Raw genomic sequence first — 26244 nt, 5'->3', positions numbered from 1 at the left:
GATGAGACTCTCCACACAAACACACCAATCACTGCTGAGACTCTCCACACAAACACACCAATCACTGCTGAGACTCCACACAAACACACACACACCAATCACTGCTGAGACTCCACACACACACACACACCAATCACTGCTGAGACTCCACACAAACACACCAATCACTGCTGAGACTCTCCACACAAACACACCAATCACTGCTGAGACTCTCCACACAAACACACCAATCACTGCTGAGACCCTCCACACGAACACACCAATCACTGCTGAGACTCTCCACACAAACACACCAATCACTGCTGAGACTCCACACACACACACCAATCACTGCTGAGACTCTCCACACAAACACACAAACACACCAATCACTGCTGAGACTCTCCACACAAACACACCAATCACTGCTGAGACTCTCCACACAAACACACCAATCACTGCTGAGACTCTCCACACAAACACACCAATCACTGCTGAGACTCCACACAAACACACCAATCACTGATGAGACTCTCCACACAAACACACACACACACACACACCAATCACTGCTGAGACTCCACACACACACACCAATCACTGCTGAGACTCTCCACACAAACACACCAATCACTGCTGAGACTCCACACACACACACCAATCACTGCTGAGACTCCACACAAACACACCAATCACTGCTGAGACTCCACACAAACACACCAATCACTGCTGAGACTCTCCACACAAACACACCAATCACTGCTGAGACTCTCCACACAAACACACCAATCACTGCTGAGACTCCACACAAACACACACACACACCAATCACTGCTGAGACTCCACACACACACACACACACACCAATCACTGCTGAGACTCCACACAAACACACCAATCACTGCTGAGACTCTCCACACAAACACACCAATCACTGCTGAGACTCCACACAAACACACACACACCAATCACTGCTGAGACCCTCCACACGAACACACCAATCACTGCTGAGACTCTCCACACAAACACACCAATCACTGCTGAGACTCCACACAAACACACACACCAATCACTGCTGAGACTCCACACACACACACCAATCACTGCTGAGACTCCACACAAACACACCAATCACTGCTGAGACTCCACACACACACACACACACACCAATCACTGCTGAGACTCCACACACACACACCAATCACTGCTGAGACTCTCCACACAAACACACCAATCACTGCTGAGACTCTCCACACAAACACACCAATCACTGCTGAGACTCTCCACACAAACACACAAACACACCAATCACTGCTGAGACTCTCCACACAAACACACCAATCACTGCTGAGACTCTCCACACAAACACACCAATCACTGCTGAGACTCTCCACACAAACACACCAATCACTGCTGAGACTCTCCACACAAACACACCAATCACTGCTGAGACTCTCCACACACACACACCAATCACTGCTGAGACTCTCCACACAAACACACAAACACACCAATCACTGCTGAGACTCTCCACACAAACACACCAATCACTGCTGAGACTCTCCACACACACACACCAATCACTGCTGAGACTCCACACAAACACACCAATCACTGCTGAGACTCCACACAAACACACCAATCACTGCTGAGACTCTCCACACAAACACACAAACACACCAATCACTGCTGAGACTCTCCACACAAACACACCAATCACTGCTGAGACTCTCCACACAAACACACTAATCACTGCTGAGACTCCACACACACACACACCAATCACTGCTGAGACTCCACACAAACACACCAATCACTGCTGAGACTCCACACACACACACCAATCACTGCTGAGACTCTCCACACAAACACACACACACCAATCACTGCTGAGACTCTCCACACAAACACAAACACACCAATCACTGCTGAGACTCCACACAAACACACCAATCACTGCTGAGACTCTCCACACAAACACACCAATCACTGCTGAGACTCTCCACACAAACACACCAATCACTGCTGAGACTCTCCACACAAACACAAACACACCAATCACTGCTGAGACTCTCCACACAAACACAAACACACCAATCACTGCTGAGACTCTCCACACAAACACAAACACACCAATCACTGCTGAGACTCTCCACACAAACACACACACACCAATCACTGCTGAGACTCTCCACACAAACACAAACACACCAATCACTGCTGAGACTCTCCACACAAACACAAACACACCAATCACTGCTGAGACTCTCCACACAAACACAAACACACCAATCACTGCTGAGACTCTCCACACAAACACACCAATCACTGCTGAGACTCCACACAAACACACACACACCAATCACTGCTGAGACTCTCCACACAAACACACCAATCACTGCTGAGACTCCACACAAACACACCAATCACTGCTGAGACTCTCCACACAAACACACCAATCACTGCTGAGACTCCACACAAACACACCAATCACTGCTGAGACTCCACACACAAACACACCAATCACTGCTGAGACTCTCCACACAAACACACCAATCACTGCTGAGACTCTCCACACAAACACACCAATCACTGCTGAGACTCTCCACACAAACACACCAATCACTGCTGAGACTCTCCACACACACACACCAATCACTGCTGAGACTCTCCACACACACACACCAACCACTGCTGAGACTCCACACAAACACACACACACCAATCACTGCTGAGACTCTCCACACACACACACACACACCAATCACTGCTGAGACTCTCCACACACACACACCAATCACTGCTGAGACTCTCCACACACACACACCAATCACTGCTGAGACTCTCCACACAAACACACCAATCACTGCTGAGACTCTCCACACAAACACACCAATCACTGCTGAGACTCTCCACACAAACACACCAATCACTGCTGAGACTCTCCACACAAACACAAACACACCAATCACTGCTGAGACTCCACACAAACACACACACACCAATCACTGCTGAGACTCTCCACACACACACACCAATCACTGCTGAGACTCTCCACACAAACACACCAATCACTGCTGAGACTCTCCACACAAACACACCAATCACTGCTGAGACTCCACACAAACACACCAATCACTGCTGAGACTCCACACAAACACACCAATCACTGCTGAGACTCCACACACACACACCAATCACTGCTGAGACTCCACACAAACACACCAATCACTGATGAGACTCTCCACACACACACACCAATCACTGCTGAGACTCTCCACACAAACACACCAATCACTGCTGAGACTCTCCACACAAACACACCAATCACTGCTGAGACTCTCCACACAAACACACCAATCACTGCTGAGACTCCACACAAACACACCAATCACTGCTGAGACTCCACACAAACACACCAATCACTGCTGAGACTCTCCACACACACACACCAATCACTGCTGAGACTCTCCACACAAACACACCAATCACTGCTGAGACTCTCCACACACACACACCAATCACTGCTGAGACTCTCCACACAAACACACCAATCACTGCTGAGACTCTCCACACAAACACACCAATCACTGCTGAGACTCCACACAAACACACCAATCACTGCTGAGACTCCACACAAACACACCAATCACTGCTGAGACTCTCCACACAAACCGCCTCGGTTACGACTGTAACCTCGGTTCCCTGAAGAGGGAACGAGCGTTGCGTCGAGAATGACGCTATGGGGAACGCTTTGCGTGATGACGTCTTGAAGCACATGTAAAATCAGTCCAATGGTGTGGCGGAACGTCAGAGGCGGGTGACGTCACATACCAGGAAGCTATAAAAGCCGGCCCGAAACAGAAAACGAAAGCTTCGTAAAAGTCTGAAGTCGAGCTGACAGGCATGAAGGAGATATGGCAAGGCGACGCAACGCTCGTTCCCTCTTCAGGGAACCGAGGTTACAGTCGTAACCGAGGCGTTCCCTTTCAAGGGAACTCCCGTTGCGTCGAGAATGACGCTATGGGGAACGTCTATACCAACGCCTCCATAGCTACGAATGTCTGTCCTGTGTGTAATCTGGAGAGCAGCACTAGGAAGACAAAACATGAGACCCTGGAGCAGAGTCTAGATCCAGAGAGTAAAACCTGACGAAAGTGTGCGGTGAGGACCAGCCTGCCGCATCACAGACGTCCTGTAATGAAACTCCTGAAATAAGGGCCTTAGAGGCCGCCATACTCCTCGTCGAGTGCGACCGGACAGCCAAAGGAGAAGGCTGCCCAGCCGCCTCATAAGCAAGTGAGATAGCCTCGACCACCCACTTGCTCATCCTTTGCTTAGACACTGGACCTCCTTTGTTAGGGGACCCAAAGCACACAAATAATTGATCACTTTTTCGCCACAGGGCAGCTCTGTGGACATATGCGTCTAACGCCCGCACAGGGCAAAGCAAATTATTAGCCTCCTGGTCCGCATTTTGAAAGGGAGGAGGACAGAAGGCCTGCAGAACAATAGGTCTGACCACATTAGTGGGGACCTTGGGGATATAGCCCGGTCTCGGATGAAGAAACGCTTTGATCGTACCCGGAGCAAACTCCAAGCATGACGGAGCAACCGACAACGCTTGGAGATCCCCTATTCTCTTGAGAGAGGAAATAGCAAGAAGGAAAAGAGCTTTCAGCGTTAAAAACTTCTCAGGAACCTCCTCAATTGGCTCAAAGGGGGCCAGGGACAAGCCTTGTAACGCAATGGACAGGTCCCATGGCGGAACCCTAGAGCGAACTGCAGGCCTCAGCCTCCAAGTGCCACGAAGGAAACGAGATATCAAAGGGTCTTTCCCCACAGACATTCCACCCAAAGGAATGTGGTAAGCACCTATGGCCGCCACATAAACCTTTAAAGTGGACGGGGTCAGACCTGCCGTGAACCGGTCTTGCAGGAACTCCAGCACTGTACCAATTGGGCAGTTAACTGGGTCCAACCGACGGTCACTACACCAAGAAGTGAAGACTCTCCACTTCAGGGCATAAAGTTTCCTTGTGGAGGGAGCTCTGGACTGTAGAATGGTCTCAACAACCTCAGTTGAGAGACCTGACTCTATGAGCTGGGCCCCCTCAGAGGCCAAGCCCACAGGTTCCACAGTTCTGGGCGGGGGTGAAATATTGAACCCCCTGCCTGGGACAGAAGGTCTCTCCTGACGGGTAACTCCAGAGGATGCCCGTCGAGGAGGGATACCAGATCGGGAAACCATACTCTGCCCGGCCAACGCGGGGCTATAAGAAGCAGGCAAACCCGGTCCCTGCGAACTCTTTCCAGAACTCCCGGGAGCAGAGCCACTGGGGGAAAAGCGTACAGACGTAGCCTCGGCCACGTCTGAACCATAGCATCCAGTCCCAGAGGAGCTGGATGCGTGAGGGAGAACCAAAGTGGACAGTGAGACATCTCTCGAGACGCAAACAGATCCACTTGTGCTTGGCCGAACTCCCTCCATATTAACTCCACCACCTCGGGGTGGAGCCTCCATTCCCCAGGCCTCGGCCCCTGCCTCGACAGAGTGTCTGCTCCTATATTCTGGACCCCGGGGATGTATGCTGCCCTGAGTGACAGTAACTTCCCCTGGGACCACAAGAGGATATGGCGTGCCAAGTTGGATAACGGGCGCGAGCGCAAACCCCCTTGGTGGTTGATATAGGCGACTACCGACGTGTTGTCTGTATGCACTAACACATGGTGCCCCCTGAGATCTGTGATGAAGCTCCTCAGAGCCCGGAAGACAGCTAACATCTCTAGGCGATTGATATGCCAGGAACGATGATGGTCTTCCCACAGACCTTGAGATGAGCGACCCTCCAGGATCGCTCCCCAGCCCGTGAGAGAAGCATCCGTCGTTAGCAGTTTGCGACGACAAGGAGCTCCCAACACTGGGCCCTGGGACAGGAACCAAGGTTTCTTCCACATAACCAGGGCACGTAAGCATCGCCGCGTGACCCTGATTGTGCGAAATGGGTTGCCCCTCAGGGAAAACCCCCTGGTCCTGAGCCACCACTGCAGGGGCCTCATGTGTAGCAGTCCAAAAGGTATCACGTTGGAAGCTGCTGCCATGAGACCCAACAGTCTCTGGAACTGTTTGACAGTGAGTAGCTGGCCTAGCTTTACACTTTTCACAGCTGCAAGGATGGACTCTATACGTGGCGGTGACAGGCGCGCCTGCATCGACACTGAATCCCAAACTACGCCTAAAAAAGTGGTCCTCTGGAGTGGAGAAAGCACACTCTTCTTGGCGTTCAGCCGTAACCCCAACTCTTTCATGTGGGCGAGAACAACATCTCGATGTTGAACCGCCAACTGATGCGACTGAGCTAAAATCAACCAATCGTCGATGTAGTTCATGATGCGAATACCCTGGATCTGTGGCACGATCTGTCTCAATGTTAACATTTTGAACTTGAGCTGCATGACTGACTCGTTCAGAGCTGCATCCATGCATTTGGTGAAAGTGCGGGGTGATAAAGCTAGGCCGAATGGAAGAACACGATATTGGTATGCTTTGACCCCGAAAGCAAACCTCAGGAACTTCCAATGACACGGACGGATGGAAATATGGAAATATGCGTCCTTGAGGTCTATCGTGACAAACCAGTCCTCGGACCTGATCTGTGGCACGATCTGTCTCAATGTTAACATTTTGAACTTGAGCTGCATGACTGACTCGTTCAGAACTCGAAGATCTAAAATGGGACGCAATCCCCCGTCCTTCTTCGGAACTATGAAATATCGGCTGTAAAACCCGGTTTCCCTGTTGGAGGGAGGTACATATTCTATGGCCCCTTTCTCTAACAGAGTGTTCACTTCCTGTTCCATAACCAGAACCTGCTCGGGACCCACCACTGTGGGCAGGACCCCCATAAACCGAGGTGGGCGTTTCTTGAATTGTATCTGATACCCTTTTTCCACGGTCTGCAGGACCCAACGAGAAACATTTGACAGTAGCTTCCACGCTGTCAGAGATTCTACTAAAGGTACCAGCCTCTCGAGACTGGTTTCTGGATTTTGTTGTTGTTGAGTAGTCAGTTCGTCGCCCTGTAGCGGCGCACCGGCAGGGAACGACCGAACAGACTGCTCTAACACCCTCCTCGGAGGGGGCGGGCATCCCGAGGCCACTACGTTTCCGGGTGGTCCTTGAGATATGTGCTCGCCGGAGACCGCTGCGCCCTGTAACACCAGAGGCGGCAGGGTTAGCAGAACGGTCCCCTGAGGGTACCGAAGAGAGACGGGCACCGTAAAAAGAGGTGTTAACCGCTCTGCTTCGGGGGGGACTACCCTCATTTGTCCTGAGCCCTCGGACGTCAGGATTTCTTCCCAGCAGCCTTCTTGGCGGTAATAACGGTCCGCAGATCTGCTCTACCCCTCGAAGACTGCTGGGTTTGAGCGCGCCCTCCGTGTCCCCGAGATTTTTGTGGGGGAGCACGGGAGGACACACTCTGTTTCTGAGTGGCACGGTGCTCAGCGCTCTTTTTAGAGGAGTGAGGCTGCTCCCGCTCAGCAGCCTCATAGAAAGAACGGCGGGGGAGAAGTTTTTGGAGAGCAGCTGCTTGCTTAGCGGCTTCTTGTGATTTTGCTACCGCAACGTTAACTGCATCGCCAAACAAACCAACAGTGGAGACCGGAGCATCTAGGAGGACATGCTTTTCTTTATCCTTGATATCACTTAGATTGAGCCACAGATGCCTCTCAGTGGCCACCAGGGCTGCCATAGACCGCCCGATAGATTTAGCGGTCTCCTTGGTGGCCCTGAGAGACAGATCTGTGGCTCTGCGTAGTTCGGCCACAGTGTCAGGACCAATTCCCCCGCCCTCCTCTAAATCCCCCAATAATTCAGCCTGATAGGCTTGCATGATTGACATCGTATGCAGACACGCTGCGGCTTGACCAGCGGCTGCATATGATTTATGAACCAGGGAAGATGTCACTTTAACTGGCTTAGAGGGGAGTGTAGGAGCTTTCAGGGAAGATGCCGTTGCTGGAGAGAGATAGCCCGCAAACGTCTCTTCCACCTTCGGCATCTCCCCATAACCATACTCTTTATATTTATATATTGAGGAGTAGTGTGATGTTTGTGGTGTATAAACTCTGTAAGACACTGGTTTCCCCCACGATCTCGACACCTCGGTGTGGAGATCGGGGAAAAACGGCAGGCTCCTGCGCTGGGGCTGCGCACGAGATGGCAGGAAGCGTTCGTCGAGCTTGCTTTTCGAACGAACGTCCTGCCTATCCTCTGGCCACTCAATTGAAAGTCTGTCAACAGCTCTAGTAATAACATCAAGCAGTTCTTCAAACGCATGAGACTGAGGTGGCGAATCCTCAGACTCAGCATCAATACTCACAACATCCAACTCCTCAGAGCTGGAAAGTTGCAGTACTGGTGCCTCCATCGGGGGGGAAGAAACCGCCGCGCGTGCTTCCACACCCTGATGAGAGGCACTGGATCTGTCAGAAAGAGGCTGAGATAAGGCAGAGCCCGTCTCAACATCCACTGACAGATCCATTTGCGAACCCCAGGTCTGAGATCGACGCCGTGCCTCGGCAGCGGCGGGACCCGAGCCCTGGGGAACGTGGTCGGGGTTGAACCGAGCCAACCGGGATCGGAGCGTACGCAATGGAAGCGCACAGCAATGCACACAGTCACCACCCTCGAGTGCTGACTGGGCATGCTCCTCTCCCAAACAAACAACACAAAGAGTGTGTGTGTTACCTCCCGTTATATAACGCGGGCAGGGATGGACACACACTCTAAACTGCTGCTTGCTCGCCATACTGAATAATATATATATAGATATATAGACAGACAACACCAAATAAACGGACAGATTCAACACAGAGCGCAACTGAAGACTCAGAAAGCTTTCGTTTTCTGTTTCGGGCCGGCTTTTATAGCTTCCTGGTACGTGACGTCACCCGCCTCTGACGTTCCGCCACACCATTGGACTGATTTTACATGTGCTTCAAGACGTCATCACGCAAAGCGTTCCCCATAGCGTCATTCTCGACGCAACGGGAGTTCCCTTGAAAGGGAAACACCAATCACTGCTGAGACTCTCCACACAAACACAAACACACCAATCACTGCTGAGACTCTCCACACAAACACACCAATCACTGCTGAGACTCTCCACACAAACACAAACACACCAATCACTGCTGAGACTCCACACAAACACACCAATCACTGCTGAGACTCTCCACACAAACACACCAATCACTGCTGAGACTCCACACAAACACACACACACCAATCACTGCTGAGACTCCACACAAACACACCAATCACTGCTGAGACTCTCCACACAAACACACCAATCACTGCTGAGACTCTCCACACAAACACACCAATCACTGCTGAGACTCTCCACAAACACACCAATCACTGCTGAGACTCCACACACAAACACACCAATCACTGCTGAGACTCTCCACAAACACACCAATCACTGCTGAGACTCTTCACACAAACACACCAATCACTGCTGAGACTCTCCACAAACACACCAATCACTGCTGAGACTCTCCACACACACACCAATCACTGCTGAGACTCTCCACACAAACACACCAATCACTGCTGAGACTCTCCACACACACACACCAATCACTGCTGAGACTCTCCACACAAACACACCAATCACTGCTGAGACTCTCCACACACACACACCAATCACTGCTGAGACTCTCCACACAAACACACCAATCACTGCTGAGACTCTCCACACAAACACACCAATCACTGCTGAGACTCCACACACAAACACACCAATCACTGCTGAGACTCCACACAAACACACCAATCACTGCTGAGACTCTCCACACAAACACACCAATCACTGCTGAGACTCTCCACACAAACACAAACACACCAATCACTGCTGAGACTCTCCACACAAACACACCAATCACTGCTGAGACTCTCCACACAAACACAAACACACCAATCACTGCTGAGACCCTCCACACAAACACACACACACCAATCACTGCTGAGACTCTCCACACAAACACACCAATCACTGCTGAGACTCTCCACACAAACACACCAATCACTGCTGAGACTCTCCACACAAACACACCAATCACTGCTGAGACTCTCCACACAAACACAAACACACCAATCACTGCTGAGACTCTCCACACAAACACACCAATCACTGCTAAGACTCTCCACACAAACACACCAATCACTGCTGAGACTCTCCACACAAACACAAACACACCAACCACTGCTGAGACTCCACACAAACACAAACACACCAATCACTGCTGAGACTCCACACACACACAAACACACCAATCACTGCTGAGACTCTCCACACAAACACACCAATCACTGCTGAGACTCTCCACACAAACACAAACACACCAACCACTGCTGAGACTCCACACAAACACAAACACACCAATCACTGCTGAGACTCCACACACACACAAACACACCAATCACTGCTGAGACTCTCCACACAAACACACCAATCACTGCTGAGACTCTCCACACAAACACACCAATCACTGCTAAGACTCTCCACACAAACACACCAATCACTGCTGAGACTCTCCACACAAACACAAACACACCAACCACTGCTGAGACTCCACACAAACACAAACACACCAACCACTGCTGAGACTCCACACAAACACAAACACACCAATCACTGCTGAGACTCTCCACACAAACACACCAATCACTGCTGAGACTCTCCACACAAACACAAACACACCAATCACTGCTGAGACTCTCCACACAAACACACCAATCACTGCTGAGACTCTCCACACAAACACACCAATCACTGCTGAGACTCCACACAAACACACCAATCACTGCTGAGACTCTCCACACAAACACACACACACACCAATCACTGCTGAGACTCTCCACACAAACACACACACACACCAATCACTGCTGAGACTCTCCACACAAACACACACACACCAATCACTGCTGAGACTCTCCACACACACACACCAATCACTGCTGAGACTCTCCACACAAACACACCAATCACTGCTGAGACTCTCCACACAAACACACCAATCACTGCTGAGACTCTCCACACAAACACACCAATCACTGCTGAGACTCCACACAAACACACCAATCACTGCTGAGACTCTCCACACAAACACACACACACCAATCACTGCTGAGACTCTCCACACAAACACACCAATCACTGCTGAGACTCTCCACACAAACACACCAATCACTGCTGAGACTCTCCACACAAACACACCAATCACTGCTGAGACTCTCCACACAAACACACACACACACCAATCACTGCTGAGACTCTCCACACAAACACACACACACCAATCACTGCTGAGACTCTCCACACAAACACACCAATCACTGCTGAGACTCTCCACACAAACACACACACACACCAATCACTGCTGAGACTCTCCACACAAACACACACACACCAATCACTGCTGAGACTCTCCACACAAACACACCAATCACTGCTGAGACTCTCCACACAAACACACCAATCACTGCTGAGACTCTCCACACAAACACACCAATCACTGCTGAGACTCTCCACACAAACACACCAATCACTGCTGAGACTCTCCACACAAACACACACACACACCAATCACTGCTGAGACTCTCCACACAAACACACACACACCAATCACTGCTGAGACTCTCCACACAAACACACCAATCACTGCTGAGACTCTCCACACAAACACACCAATCACTGCTGAGACTCCACACAAACACACCAATCACTGCTGAGACTCTCCACACAAACACACCAATCACTGCTGAGACTCTCCACACAAACACACCAATCACTGCTGAGACTCCACACAAACACACCAATCACTGCTGAGACTCTCCACACAAACACACACACACCAATCACTGCTGAGACTCTCCACACAAACACACCAATCACTGCTGAGACTCTCCACACAAACACACACACACCAATCACTGCTGAGACTCTCCACACAAACACACCAATCACTGCTGAGACTCTCCACACAAACACACCAATCACTGCTGAGACTCCACACAAACACACCAATCACTGATGAGACTCTCCACACACACACACCAATCACTGCTGAGACTCCACACAAACACACCAATCACTGCTGAGACTCTCCACACAAACACACCAATCACTGCTGAGACTCTCCACACAAACACACCAATCACTGCTGAGACTCCACACAAACACACCAATCACTGCTGAGACTCTCCACACAAACACACAAACAGCGTTTGATGCAGGAGAACTCAAATATTAATCCATGCGAGTGAGTGGGAAAGAAAGAAAACAAGAAGGAAGAGTCCATTTACAGACAAGAGTGACTGCATCACAAACTCATGAAAGAGGATGAAAACCACAGCATCGGCATGGCAGGATGGGAGAGTGAATGAAGCTCTTACCTCTATCATGATATGAAAGGCGCGCTAGCAAAAGATGAAGAGAGGGATTTCACTGTTTCTAGCACACAAGTGCTGTGATGAGAGCAAGAACGAGCTCAAAATCATCTCAGCATGAGAATGAGAAATATTGATGTGGTGTCTGTGATAGATTCTCATATGCCACAATGAGAAACACACAAAAACACACGCACACACTCTAACAAACACCAGAGCCGGACAGTAACTGAGTACATTTACTTGAGTACAGTACTTAAGTACAGTTTTGAGGGATCTGTACTTTACTCGAGTATCATTTTTGGGGAGTACTCATGACTTTACTCAAGTACATTTGAGAGGCAAATATTGTACTCTTTACTCCACTACATTTCTATCCATAACTGTGAGTACCCGTTACTTTACTTCTTGTAAAAAAAAATTAAAAAAAAAGGAAAAAAGAAACATCTCGGAAACCCTCTCAAATGTGATTGGATTGTGCAGGCGCCACTGATTGGGACAGCCTATCAGCAATCACCTTCAGCTTTCCGCCAAAGTCAACTCCATGGTCAGATTTAGATAAGAGACAAAACCATGGACGAAACTATGGATGAAGACGCAGCAGGTCCATCCCGGGAGCGATATTTTTTTTCCCAGGATGGTAGGGGAAGACTCATGAATATTCATTAGGGAAGTCATCCCTGATTGGTCTTAACCCCAGTGACGGGTAGGTTTAGGGGCGGGGTTATGGAGGTCATAAGACCCCCAGTGATGGGTAGGTTTAGGGATGGGGTTAGGGGTAGGTCATCAGACCAATCAGGGATGACTTCCCTAATGAATATTCATGAGTCTTCCCCTACCATCCTGGGGAAAAAAATATCGCATCCCGGGAAAGTGCCAAGCCGTGGCCCCACCTCGCCAGACTATTTCAATTTTCTGAACAAGTTAATGATAGTTTTCGCTTCAAGTGTTTGCTGTGTTTACCAATGTAAGCACTGTGGCAGTAGTAATGCAATATTTAGAAAATGTACTCTTGTACTCTTGATACTCAAGTACTTCTAAAAACAAGTACTTTAGTACTTTTACTTAAGTAGACATCTGACTGTAGTACTTTTACTTGTACTTGAGTAAAATTTAGCAAGGGGTATCTGTACTTTTACTCAAGTAATGAAGCTGTGTACTCTGTCCGCCTCTGACAAACACACATGCACCTAGCTATCTAAAAAAAATCTAATTAGCACTTCTATGGACTGTTTTGTCCCCCATTTAAAGAAGAATAAAGCAACAAGCAAACGCACTGACAGTACGCTTCAAAAAATCTAATCTCAGCACTGGTCAGGACGGAACAATCACAATCCTTTGATTTATTACACAACATGAACATCATTTATAAAGATTTCTGGGATGGTGTTGCTCGATGAATCCCCCTGGAAGAAGATAAACATGCCCAACATATTTAAAAAAATAATTTTCTCATTCAGTACTTTTGTCTTGTTTGAAATTCTTAAAGTATTTAAATAACTCCAACTAATAACTAAAACCTATAAAAACTATATATGCATTTTTTAAATGAATAAAATCACACACAAAAAAAACAGAATTTGTAAAGCTTTAACAAAAATTTTGAATAAAAATTCAACATAATTAAAAATATGAATAAAAATAGAATCATATATCAATGACACTAAAATAACACTGACTTGAAATGCAAAATGACATAAAATATTAAGACTGGTTTTCTGAAAAAACAAAACAAAAAAAAGCTTAAAAAACAAAAAAAACAACCTTTGACAGATTCTTTTCTTGTTTAAACTACACTGGAAAACAAGACAAAAATTCTGAGTAAGAAAATCACTTTTAGCAGTGACACTTGCCGCCCAATGGTACAATAGTTGATTGTTGTTTTTATGAATGACCAGCAACAAAACAGTAACACTTTTTTATTTTACAGCGTCCTTGTTACATATGTTACATGTACTTGCTGTAATAATAGCAGTAAATTATGCATAATTATTTGCAAATAACCCTAAACCAAACCCTAACCCTACAGTAAGTAATGTTGTTAATTAATATTACTTTGTTCTTGAATGTATTATTACACTGTAATAAGGACACCTTAAAATAAAGTGTAACCCAAAAGACATATGGATACATGTTTATAATGGCAGTGACAGGTGAAAGAACTCCTAACATGATCTCTTGAACACAAAGATCTTTCACAGATATTGATTTTGATATTGAAGTACCTGTGACGGCACGAGCAGTGGCGGGTACGACAGCTTCAGATGCCGGTACATCCAGAACGAGATGAAGAGAATCACAGCAACAGCCATGATGGGAATCAGAGAGTAGAGCATTGTGGGAAACGAGTCCGGCTTCGGGCTGACCGGGTTCGATGTGGCTGGACACAAGAATTTACTGAAAATGTGACACTTTTACAAATATGGACATTTAGAAAGCCAGAAAGCTATACTATATGCAGTTCTATTTTAGAAACAGCAACATACAAACTATCACAATGATAATCTCATGTACTGATTATGTGCTTTATTTAATGTTAAAAGCGTCTAATGCGAGTTTGAATATAGTTTATAGCTGTATTGAAAGAACAATGGATAATTGACCTCAGATCTTGAAAATAAATGAAAGGAAACAAGAATGTTAAAACTGCTAACAAACGAGTGTATTCTATGACAAAGGTGGTTTCAGTCACTCATTATGTATTTTTAATAATGTTGAAAATGTAGTATTTATGAATACTATGAGTAAGGAATAATTGACGACAGGCTGTTGAATTATTAGAAAAATACTGCACACCCGAGGTGGTAATGCGGTCACGACGCGAAGCGGAGTTACACCTCGGGTGTGCATTATTTTTCTAATAATTCAACGGCCTGAAGTCAATTATTCCGCTTATACTACAGTTACCACACCTCGAAACATTGTTCAGATTATGTATTTCAAGACGTTTGTAAAGTTTTTGTCATTAAAACGCTCTTGTATGTAGGACTAATTTCTTACGCATCTAATCAATGCTTCCGTTGCTAATTCCAAAACGTCATTTTAGAGTTAGTAACGGAGGTTTGAGCCACTGATAGCAGACTAATGCTGGGACACACGACTAGCTGACACATTCTCTGACTGTTTTCATCGCAGCATATTTTAAACACCGACTTTGAACACAGACTGAACGCGCTGAACACGCGTTTGGGCATGATCAGTCATCAAATTACATTCATAACCGGCCTTAAAGTGTGTCCTCGGCTTAATGCAGTTATTAATGCAGTTATTAGAGAGAGATGTTGCAATAATGAGACAGAAAAGCATGTGCGTCAATATTATTATTTATTTATTAATTCAATTCGTTTTAATTAATTCGTTCATTCTTTTTTTTTCTATTATTGACAGATGACAGTAGACTAGCCAAATAAATGAAAAAAAAAAGCCTTTTAACAAGTAAGGCCTATCAATAATTATTTATTTGTTATATAAATCCGTGCTGCAGGACTATCCATTTATTTAGCCTATATTCAGTTTAATTTTCTATTGATTATAGATAGGAATATACTTTATTTATTCAAATTAAACTGCATGTTTCCATTGATTGTGAAGCTAGACATTGAAAATTGCAGATCAAGCGCATGGGGCTAAATGCTTTTTCTTGTTATGAATTGTATCCTATTTTCCGTTATTACAGTTAACTACGCGAAGTGATATGGACCTGTAATGCGGTCAAGACCCGCCTGGAACTACTTTAGCTGTGCGTTTCCCTGAAAAATAATGCACACCTTAGAACGTTCGTCAACCAATCAGATTCAAGCATTCAACGGCCCTGTAGTATAAATGGTAGTATTTATGAATTTGATTCATTATCCATTAAGTTGTGAGTGCCGAGAGACTCCGCCCACACGCTCTTCTTGATTGGCTGTGATTTGTGATTGATTTGTTGTCGCGTCTGGTGTGGACAGACAAACTGCTTGTTGCTGGAAACTTATTGCATTTCACTCCTGCTGAGCGGATCCTGTTTATGTGCTAATCTTATTTTAGAGGCGGCCTTTGCAAATCGGTGGCCCGTTTCAAAGAAACAGTTGGAGACCTCATAAGAAAAAAAAGACAAGACAAGCATTTCTGATGCTTCTGATTTCTGCGAGGCCTGTCTGAAGCGAAACGTGTGAAACACAGTAAAGGCTTCTGCTGATTTAGATGTCTCTCAGCAGCTTCACGTCGAAAACATGAGGGTTAAAACTCACTCTGAAGCGTCTCTGGACTGTAGAGAAACCTGTCGTTGCACATGTTCCCCTCACAGCAGCAGAAGAAGACATCGGGATTCTCCTTACGCTCCACACACTCGCTTCTGCACACACACACACACACACACACACACACACACACACACACACACACACACACACACACAGAGAGAGAGAATGTGTTTTCATCATTGATCACCACACGCACTCACACACACACACACACACACACACACACACACACACACACACACACACACACACAGAATGTGTTTTCATCATTGATCACCACACACACGCACACACACACACACACACACACACACACATAAACACACAAACATAAACACACATACAGAGAATGTGTTTTCATCATTCATCACCACACGCACAAACAAACAAACACACACACACACACACACGCACGCACACACAAACACACACACACACACACAGAGAATGTGTTTTCATCATTGATCACCGCGCGCACACACACACACACACACAGAGAGAGAGAGAATGTGTTTTCATCATTGATCACACACACACACACACACACACACAGAGAGAGAGAATGTGTTTTCATCATTGATCACCACACGCACGCACACACACACACACACACACACACACACACACACACACACACACACACACACACACACACACACAGAGAGAGAGAATGTGTTTTCATCATTGATCACACACACACACACACACACACACACACACACACACACACACAGAGAGAGAATGTGTTTTCATCATTGATCACACACACACACACACACACACACACAGAGAGAGAGAATGTGTTTTCATCATTGATCACCACACGCACGCACACACACACACACACACACACACAGAGAGAGAATGTGTTTTCATCATTGATCACACACACACACACAGAGAGAGAGAATGTGTTTTCATCATTGATCACACACACACACACACACACACACACACACAGAGAGAGAGAGAGAATGTGTTTTCATCATTGATCACCACACGCATGCACACACACACACACACACACACACACACACACACACACACACAGAGAGAGAATGTGTTTTCATCATTGATCACACACACACACACACACACACACACACACACACACACAGAGAGAGAGAGAGAATGTGTTTTCATCATTGATCACCACACGCACGCACACACACACACACACACACACACACACACACACACACACACACACAGAGAGAGAATGTGTTTTCATCATTGATCACACACACACACACACACACACACACACACACACACACCTGTCGTAGCAGTTGACGTCATCGAGCCAGCATCCCTGCTTCACCATCTCGATGGTTCCTGAGCGGTTCTTCCAGGTGGAGAAACAGTGTCGTCGTTTGTCCTTTTCTCCGTAACACGACTCGATTCCACTCCGGTTCGTGCCGTCCTTTTCCCAGCTCGCGTTATAAAACACACACTCCTGCGTCTCCGAGCGCCCCAGAATCGCACCTGAACCAAAGATATCTTACATGTTGTCCATGTGTGGGTTTAACCAACATAACAGAGGCTGTTTAAAACCTCACTGCATATAAAATCTTAAAGTGGAAATGAGTTGTCAGTCAAGGTCACATTATTATCCATATTTAACAATTTCCACTCTAATCAAAATTTATGTAACAAACACGATAAATGAAACCAAAAAAGCTGTCTTGTTATAGCTTTTGTAGCAAATCTTGCAGAACTATAGCCTGTGGCGTCGTGGGTTAGCAAAGGATTCAAGTCATTTGATAATTTCAGAGCTTTTAGACTTTAAACATTTTAAATGATTATCTAATAAGTCATGCTCTCTTTTTGTGAAGAAAAATAGCACTTTTGATTTCAACAGCTGGATCTCTAACAACACAATTCTCCAATAATAAAACTCACAAGATACAAATGTTGGGTCAAAATGTTGGTGTTTGCAACCAGTCAAACTGACGTCATCAGAGAAGCAACGCCATTCCAGACCAGAAGTAACTTTTCAGATTTTGAATAAAGATTACCATGACAAACTATTTTTTTTTTCAGTGTTTTAACTTAATTAATTAATTGTTCACCACAAGATGCTCTTTGATACCAATCTTTCATTTAAAAGTCACGTGTCTAGTATCTGTAAAACTGCATTTTTCCATCTTAAAAATATATCTAAATTGCATCATATGCTCTCATTGACAAATGTGGAACAGTTAGTTCATGCGTTCATGACCTCAAGGCTAGATTACTGTAATGCTCTACTGGGTGGTTGCCCTGCACGCTTAATAAACAAACTACAGCTGGTCCAAAACGCAGCAGCTCGAGTTCTTACCAGAACCAGGAAGTATGACCATATTAGCCCGGTGCACTGGCTCCCTATTAAACATCGGTATCAATTTTAAAATATTGCTGATTACTTACAAAGCACTAAATGGTTTAGCTCCGCAGTGCTTGAGCGAGCTCTTAACGCATTATAGTCCGTCACGTCTATTGCGATCTCAAAATTACGGCCAGTTGATAATACCTAGAATATCAAAATCGAAAAACCTATTTAGCACCAAAACTCTGGAACAATCTTCCTAACATTGTCCGGGAAGCAGACACTAGGGATGGGCGATGTCCCCTAAATTGGCAGTTGAAGATGTTTACAGTAAAACATCGTGATGGACGATGATATCGTTGTCCGGGGGGTGGGGGGAGGAATGCACATAGTACTTACATCTACTGTGAATCTACATCTACTGTGGCATTTTTAAATATTTATGTGTTTATTTGGCCGTTTAGGCGCGCAACCGGAGACAAAGACTACTATGCTTTGTAGAGCGCGTGCACAGCATCCTGTCAGTATAATTCAGTTCTCTTTCTCAACTTATTGCGCTTTTAATATTTCTTTTCAATATGAAGCACATCCTGCTCTTTTCTTTCTCTTTCATTCATGATTTGTTATTAATAACTTTAAACAGAATCGTCAACTGAAATCTGCGCGGATTATCAAAAATACGACACATTTATAGGACATAAAGGGTCTCTGCGGCAAAAGTGAAAGTAAAAGCACAGCAAAGCATCCGTTTCAATAAAAGGGTATATATATTTTCGCCATTAACTGTTACCTTAAACAATCTGCAGCTGCTTGACTCCCAGTGCAGGAGCTGTAGGTTACAACTTACCACAGAAACACACGCGAACAGCACTGAACATGCACTTTTGCCGGTACAACTTGAATATTATTATTATCAGAAACTTTCCATTAACTTCGGTAGGCTGTACAACAAGGGAATTGTAATTGGCTGCTTTTTCTGCAGAGAGCCGATCTCTGCTGATGTGTCTTTGATGACCGCATAGACAGGCCTTTCTAGTGTACCAGCTCCGAGAGAAGCCTCGCAGGCTCGCGCGCACTGCTTCCCTTTATCGCTAGCCTGCTGTCCGATAGAGATCGGCGCGGGCGCCCTAGCGCCCTCTATTGGCCAGCCACCCCTGCACATAACACATTATAGACTTCTATAATTTAGTGTTAGGCTGCATAGATTAGGTCAGCCGGAACCGGGAACACTTCCCATAAATCCTGATGTACTCGTTACATCATAAAAAGAATAGCGTCTACGCTAATATTTGTTTCTCTGTTTATCTTTAGATTTACCGCAGTCCGCCGTATCCAGATCTGATGAAGGACCTGCGCCTGGACACACACACACACACACACACACACACACACACACACACACACACACACACACACACACACACACACACACACACACACACGTCTGGTTCACTATCTTTGTGGGGACTCTCCATAGACTTAATGGTTTTTATACAGTACAAACTGTATATTCTGTCCCCTTACACTAACCCTACCCCTAACCCTACCCCTAACCCTACCCATCAGAGAACACTGCATTTTTACATTTAAAAAAAATATAAGTTAGTATGTTTATTTACCCATTTCCCTCATGGACCGCTGGCTGGTCCCCACGATGGAGGTGATCTCAGGCTTTACTATCCTTGTGGGGACATTTGGTTCCCACAATGTAATATAAATCAAACGCACACACATACACACACACACTCCCGATCTGATGAAGGACCTGCGCCTGGACACACACACACACACACACACACACACACACACACACACTCCCGATCTGATGAAAGACCTGCGCCTGGACACACACACACACACTCGATCTGATGAAGGACCTGCGCCTGGACACACACACACACACACACACACACACACTCCAGATCTGATGAAAGACCTGCGCCTGGACACACACACACACAAACACACACACACACACACACACACACACACTCCAGATCTGATGAAGGACCTGCGCCTGGACACACACAAACACACACACACACACTCCAGATCTGATGAAGGACCTGCGCCTGGACACACACACACACACACACCAGATCTGATGAAGAGTACAGATAAAGCGTTGTCATAATAGTTCCAGTTCACACGGCTACGTTGAAGTGATCAATAATTCTGTATTATAAATTTTTAAGGCCAGACAAGTAATTTGTTTAGGTCCATTTGTAAAGAAAGACACACGCCTGCACACATATATATTTAAACGCGCATATCTATAGACTAAACACGTGATGAGCATGTGCGCGCCGTCAGCGTTCTCACAGGTTAGCATTTTTAAAGCTTGCGCAGAGTTTTCTGTGAGAGCGGTGTGTGTTAGCGGCCCCTAAGTTAATAACTAATGATCTTTACAACAGAAGTGAATCATTCAAAAACTAACTTTATCTGGACAATAACTTTATTCTAGATCTGCTGTAAAGCCTGAACAATCAGTTACGGTAATTTCCTATTATCACTGTAAAGCTGCTTTGAAACAGTTATTAACAGTTATATTGTTAAAAGCGCTGTATAAATGAAGGAGACTTGACTTGACTTGACACAAGACTAGTAATAGTAAACAAAGTAAATAGGGTCAATTTTGATTTCATGACGACTCTAATGAGGGATACATGCAATGATGCATTATAATTTGGCCATAAGGTGTCTTAAAATGTCTTGTATTTTATATTTTATATTGGAAGTCTGAGACGATATCATAATATATAAACTGAAATTGGAGTTGTTATTCACTGACAAAACTTGGATTATTACTTTAAGAGCCAGTGAAAGATTTAATGGTCTGTTTATGTTAACACACACTAATGTTCGAATGTTAGGGTTCAGTGTGTTTAATGTTTCTGAAAGAGTCTCTTCTGCTCATCAAAGCTGCATTAATTTGATCAAAAATACAGTAAAACAGTGAAATATTATTCCAGTGTAAATCAGCTGTTCTCTATGTGAATATACAGTAAAGTGTAATTTATTCCTGTGATCAAAGCTGAATTAGCAGCATAATTACTCCAGTCTTCAGTGTCACATGATCCTTCAGAAATCATGAATAATATGAGGATTTGATGCTCAAGAAACATTTATGATTATTATCAGTGTTGAACACAGTTGTGCTGCTTTAGATTTCTGAGGAAACTGTCATACATTTTATTTTTCATATTCTTTGTTGAATAGAAAGTTCAAAAGAACAGCATTTATTTAAAATTGAATCTTTTGTAAAATTACAAATGCCTTTACTGTCACTTTGGTCACTTTAAATCTGTCCTTGATGAATGAAAGTATTAATATCTTTTTTTTTTTTTATGTTTACTGACCTCAAACTTTTGAATGGTAATGTACAGTGCACAGGTAAAAGTGTGTGTGTGTGTGTGTGTGTTTGTGTGAGCGTGTGCTGAGCGTGTGTGTGTGTGTGAGCGTGTGCTGAGTGTGTGTGTGTGTGTGTGTGTGTGTGTGTGTGTGTGTGTGTGTGTGTGTTTGTGTGAGCGTGTGCTGAGCGTGTGTGTGTGTGTGTGTGAGCGTGTGTGTGTGTGTGAGCGTGTGCTGAGTGTGTGTGTGTGTGTGTGTGTGTGTGTGTGTGTGTTTGTGTGAGCGTGTGCTGAGCGTGTGTGTGTGTGTGTGTGAGCGTGTGCTGAGCGTGTGTGTGTGTGTGTGTGTGTGTGTGTGTGAGAGAGAGAGAGAGAGAGAGAGAGATAGGGCTTGTGTTTCATCCACACACAGCTCATTGAAAGGAAGGAATGCTAGAAAGGGCACATGGAGAAATCTGACATTTTTTGCTGACAGTCTTTAACCTCTCAATAATTAATAACAACAATACTTCTCAATAATTCAAACACACTGAACCGATTCCATTCACTTCAGCCACTGAACATTCACAGAATTCCCTGTAAGCGTCGCTGAGACACAAACATTAAAAGCCTTCATCAGAGAGACGGCACGATTATGACATAATTATGAGCTTTCAGAGTAATAGTCGACTTACTTTCATAAATCACAGGATTAAAGGGCAGACAGTCACTGATCTCTCTCACGATCTTATTGAGCTTTTCAGTCTTCAGCTGCTGGAAATATTTCATTCCTAAATGTCACTTTCATTCTTCTGGAGTCACGTGTGAGTTTGGAGAGTCTGAATGGTGTGTTTGTGCCTGAAGTCTCAACATGTGTCTGCTTTCTCATCGGTTTTCTTTCTTTTGCTACATTGTCAAAGGCTCCTCCAGTTTTTGTGGGATAATTTGGGATGGCTAGGGATAAGGGTGTTGTTCTGGTTATTTGTACAATTTTGTTCACTTATTTTTTTGGATGTTAAAAAAACCAGCAGGTTGTGATGTTTGCCATGTATGAATCTGCTTCAATATTCTATTAAAGTGAATGCAAAGATGATCTCACACACACACACTCACACTCACACACACACACACACACACACACACATCATCATGGACACTCAAATAATATATATACATTTATATAATGTATATAACAATGTAAACACTCGATACTCAGATATTCATCACAACCATTTGAAATTTCTAAATTATCCACGTTTACAGAGTGTGTTAAAGATATAAAAAATTGGATGATCTGTAATTTTCCTCTATTAAATTCAGATAAATCAGTGATATTACTTATGGGAGCAAAAACCTGTACACAGAATCTCTTAGAATATAATTTGCAATTAGAAGGATGTACTGTAACTCCATTCTCTACAGTTAAAGACTGGGAGTTATAGTAGACATGATGATTATATTACATCATGTTTACATATCACAGCGATATATATTTTATCAAAGACACTCTCACAGTTTAAATCTAGATTAAAGATGCATCTCTTTAGCCAAGCTCAGCAAAAAACAAGAAACATTCTCCCAATAGAGTGTTTGCACCTACGTCACGGTTTGGTCCATTAACCGGATGCGCGGCCATATTGGATAAATATATCGGATGTAAACAGTGGTGTAGTGGTAAAAAAAGAGGTGGGTAAACTATAAATTCTGGTGGACCACGACGTGGTCACCCTGTTAGGTGGGCCACTGCCTACCGGTGTATGTGTGTCCTGATGACATCGCTATAGGCTATCATTTGATGGTACTACCAAGGGTATCACTGGTTGTTTCCTCATCATAGGTCACACAATCACTTTTTCAATTCATACATTAATCTAAGTTCTTGTTAAAGAGACTCAAAAAGGAATAATATGGTTGAAATCTATAAAGTTTACTAAATGAAAAAACAGAGAAAACAAAAATATTTAAGAGAGATCGAGAGGGAGGCTTATATCCAGGGCTTCCAATGCAATGCACTTGTGCATAATGATTAGGGACTTGGGATTATTTTCATAGTCGATTAATCTGTTGAATATTTCCTCAATTAATTGATTAGTTGTTTGGTCTATCAGAAAAATGTGGATCAGTGTTTCCCTGTAGAGGGAAAAGTCTTTAAAGGGATAGTTCACCCAAAAATGAAAATTCTGTCATCATTTACTCTCCCTCAAGTTGTTCCAAACCTGTATGAGTTTCTTTCTTCTGCTGAACACAAAAGAAGATATTTTAAAGAAGGTTGGTAATTAAACAGTTGCTGGTCCCCATTGACATCCATAGTATTTTTTTTTCCTACTATGGAAGTCAATGGAGTCCATCAGTCGTTTGGTTACCGACTTTCTTCAAAATATCTTCTTTTGTGTTCAGCAGAAGAAAGAAACTCATACAGGTTTGGAACAACTTGAGGGAGAGTAAATGATGACAGAATTTTCATTTTTGGGTGAACTATCCCTTTAACCTGGTGCAGGCTTGATTCCCTCTGAATATCTTGTACAGTTGGGTTTCGACATGCTCCCTACATTAAACCAGTTGCCTGTAATGAATTAAAAAAAAATTAAAACATTTTTTTTGCATCGTTTTAATGATTTCCTGTTGCGGCTGCGATCAAGTTTCATTCTCGCGCAGCTTGTTTAGTAACTTCACGAGCGTGTGTTTTCTGCTACGTGTGTGCGCCGTTCTCTTTGTTCCGCGCGCGCGCGCGTGTGTGTGTGTCGGCGCGCTGCGCTCTCTGCTCAATGTTCTGCTCCGTGTTTGCGCTGCACGTTCTGCTCTGTCGTTAACGGCCCAAATGCTCGAATCATGTACCGATCGGCGATCACGCACTGGAAAAGCAAAGTCCGCTCAAATAACGTGAAATTTAGAGGTGGATAAACGCAATGTAGAGGTGGATAAACGCACTTTGGAGGTGGGCAAACGCTATTTCCGAATTTTGGGAGGTGCGTAAACGGCGTTTACGTGCGTTTAGCCTCCACTACATCCCTGGATGTAAACAACAGCATGGATTGCACTGTTTATGTACAACTGAACACATTGTTACACTAATTTATGATATCTAAACCACGGAAAAAACATGTGGAAGCTGCTAAATCATATAGAGGACTTAGTAAGCAGGAAAGAGCGCAAAATTTTGACAAACTAAAGTTAATATGTGGTAAAGATCCGAACGAGCTAGCTTCTTAGTCATGGACTGACTACCCGACAATTCTTCCTTCTATTTCTTATCCCGACATAGGCTAATTTCAGACTGTCTGTCCAAATCCGATTTTTGTTCATATCCGATTGAAATCTGATCAGAATTAGCTAACGTGAACAGCAAAAAAATCGCATGAAATCCGTTTCAAGCTACATCTATATGTGGTTTGAAATCCTATTCAGGAAATCCGCCTCAGTCTGAACGCTCTGATCGAATTTCGCGTGGTTTATGTGACTTTCTCACGCCACGTAAAATGTAAACGTCAGACGACGTTATAGGGAACATGCTGAAAGTCACTGCCGAAATAAGGCTGTGTTGTTGCAAAGTGCCGGACGAGCAGAAAATTATTATTTTTGAATTTTGAAACCAGCGGAGACGAGTGTGGAAAAGAGCTGTGCACACCAGCCTCCTACAGTTGTGCAGCCGGCTCCAGACGAGGAGTCCAGCGGCGGCTACACACTTCCATGTTGTAAAATTGAAATAAGACATCTCAATTGCAAATGCAAACCCCTCCATCAACACAACGTCATTGCCATAGAAACCAATGCAGATATTCCGGAAAACGAAAGAGCTGCATGGACACACAAATCGATCTGAACAGTTGCGATACACAGTGTGGACATCATAGATCAGATTCCAATCGGATACAAAAATATTCGGATTTGGACTGACAGTGTGAACGTAGCCATAGTGAACTACTTTAC

At 44.8% G+C, this 26244-nt stretch overlaps 1 protein-coding gene across 1 annotated transcript in view; it reads right to left on the bottom strand.

The window, feature by feature from the left end:
- acvr2ab (activin A receptor type 2Ab) overlaps positions 1–26244 on the bottom strand; it is a 94232-nt gene that overhangs the window by 17603 nt on the left and 50385 nt on the right. Inside the window, exons 2-4 of the mRNA XM_079883953.1 lie at positions 17958–18165; positions 16669–16772; positions 14665–14819 (exon numbers count right to left, since the gene is read on the bottom strand). Of these exons, the coding sequence (XP_079740079.1) occupies positions 14665–14819; positions 16669–16772; positions 17958–18165 (467 nt within the window). The remainder of the gene's footprint in view (positions 1–14664; positions 14820–16668; positions 16773–17957; positions 18166–26244) is intronic.

This window comes from Squalius cephalus, assembly GCF_949319135.1.
Source record: "Squalius cephalus genome assembly, chromosome: 10".
NCBI lineage: Eukaryota > Metazoa > Chordata > Actinopteri > Cypriniformes > Leuciscidae > Squalius > Squalius cephalus.
Note: the sequence above shows the minus strand (reverse complement) of the source record. Positions and strands in the feature narration are given on the sequence as shown.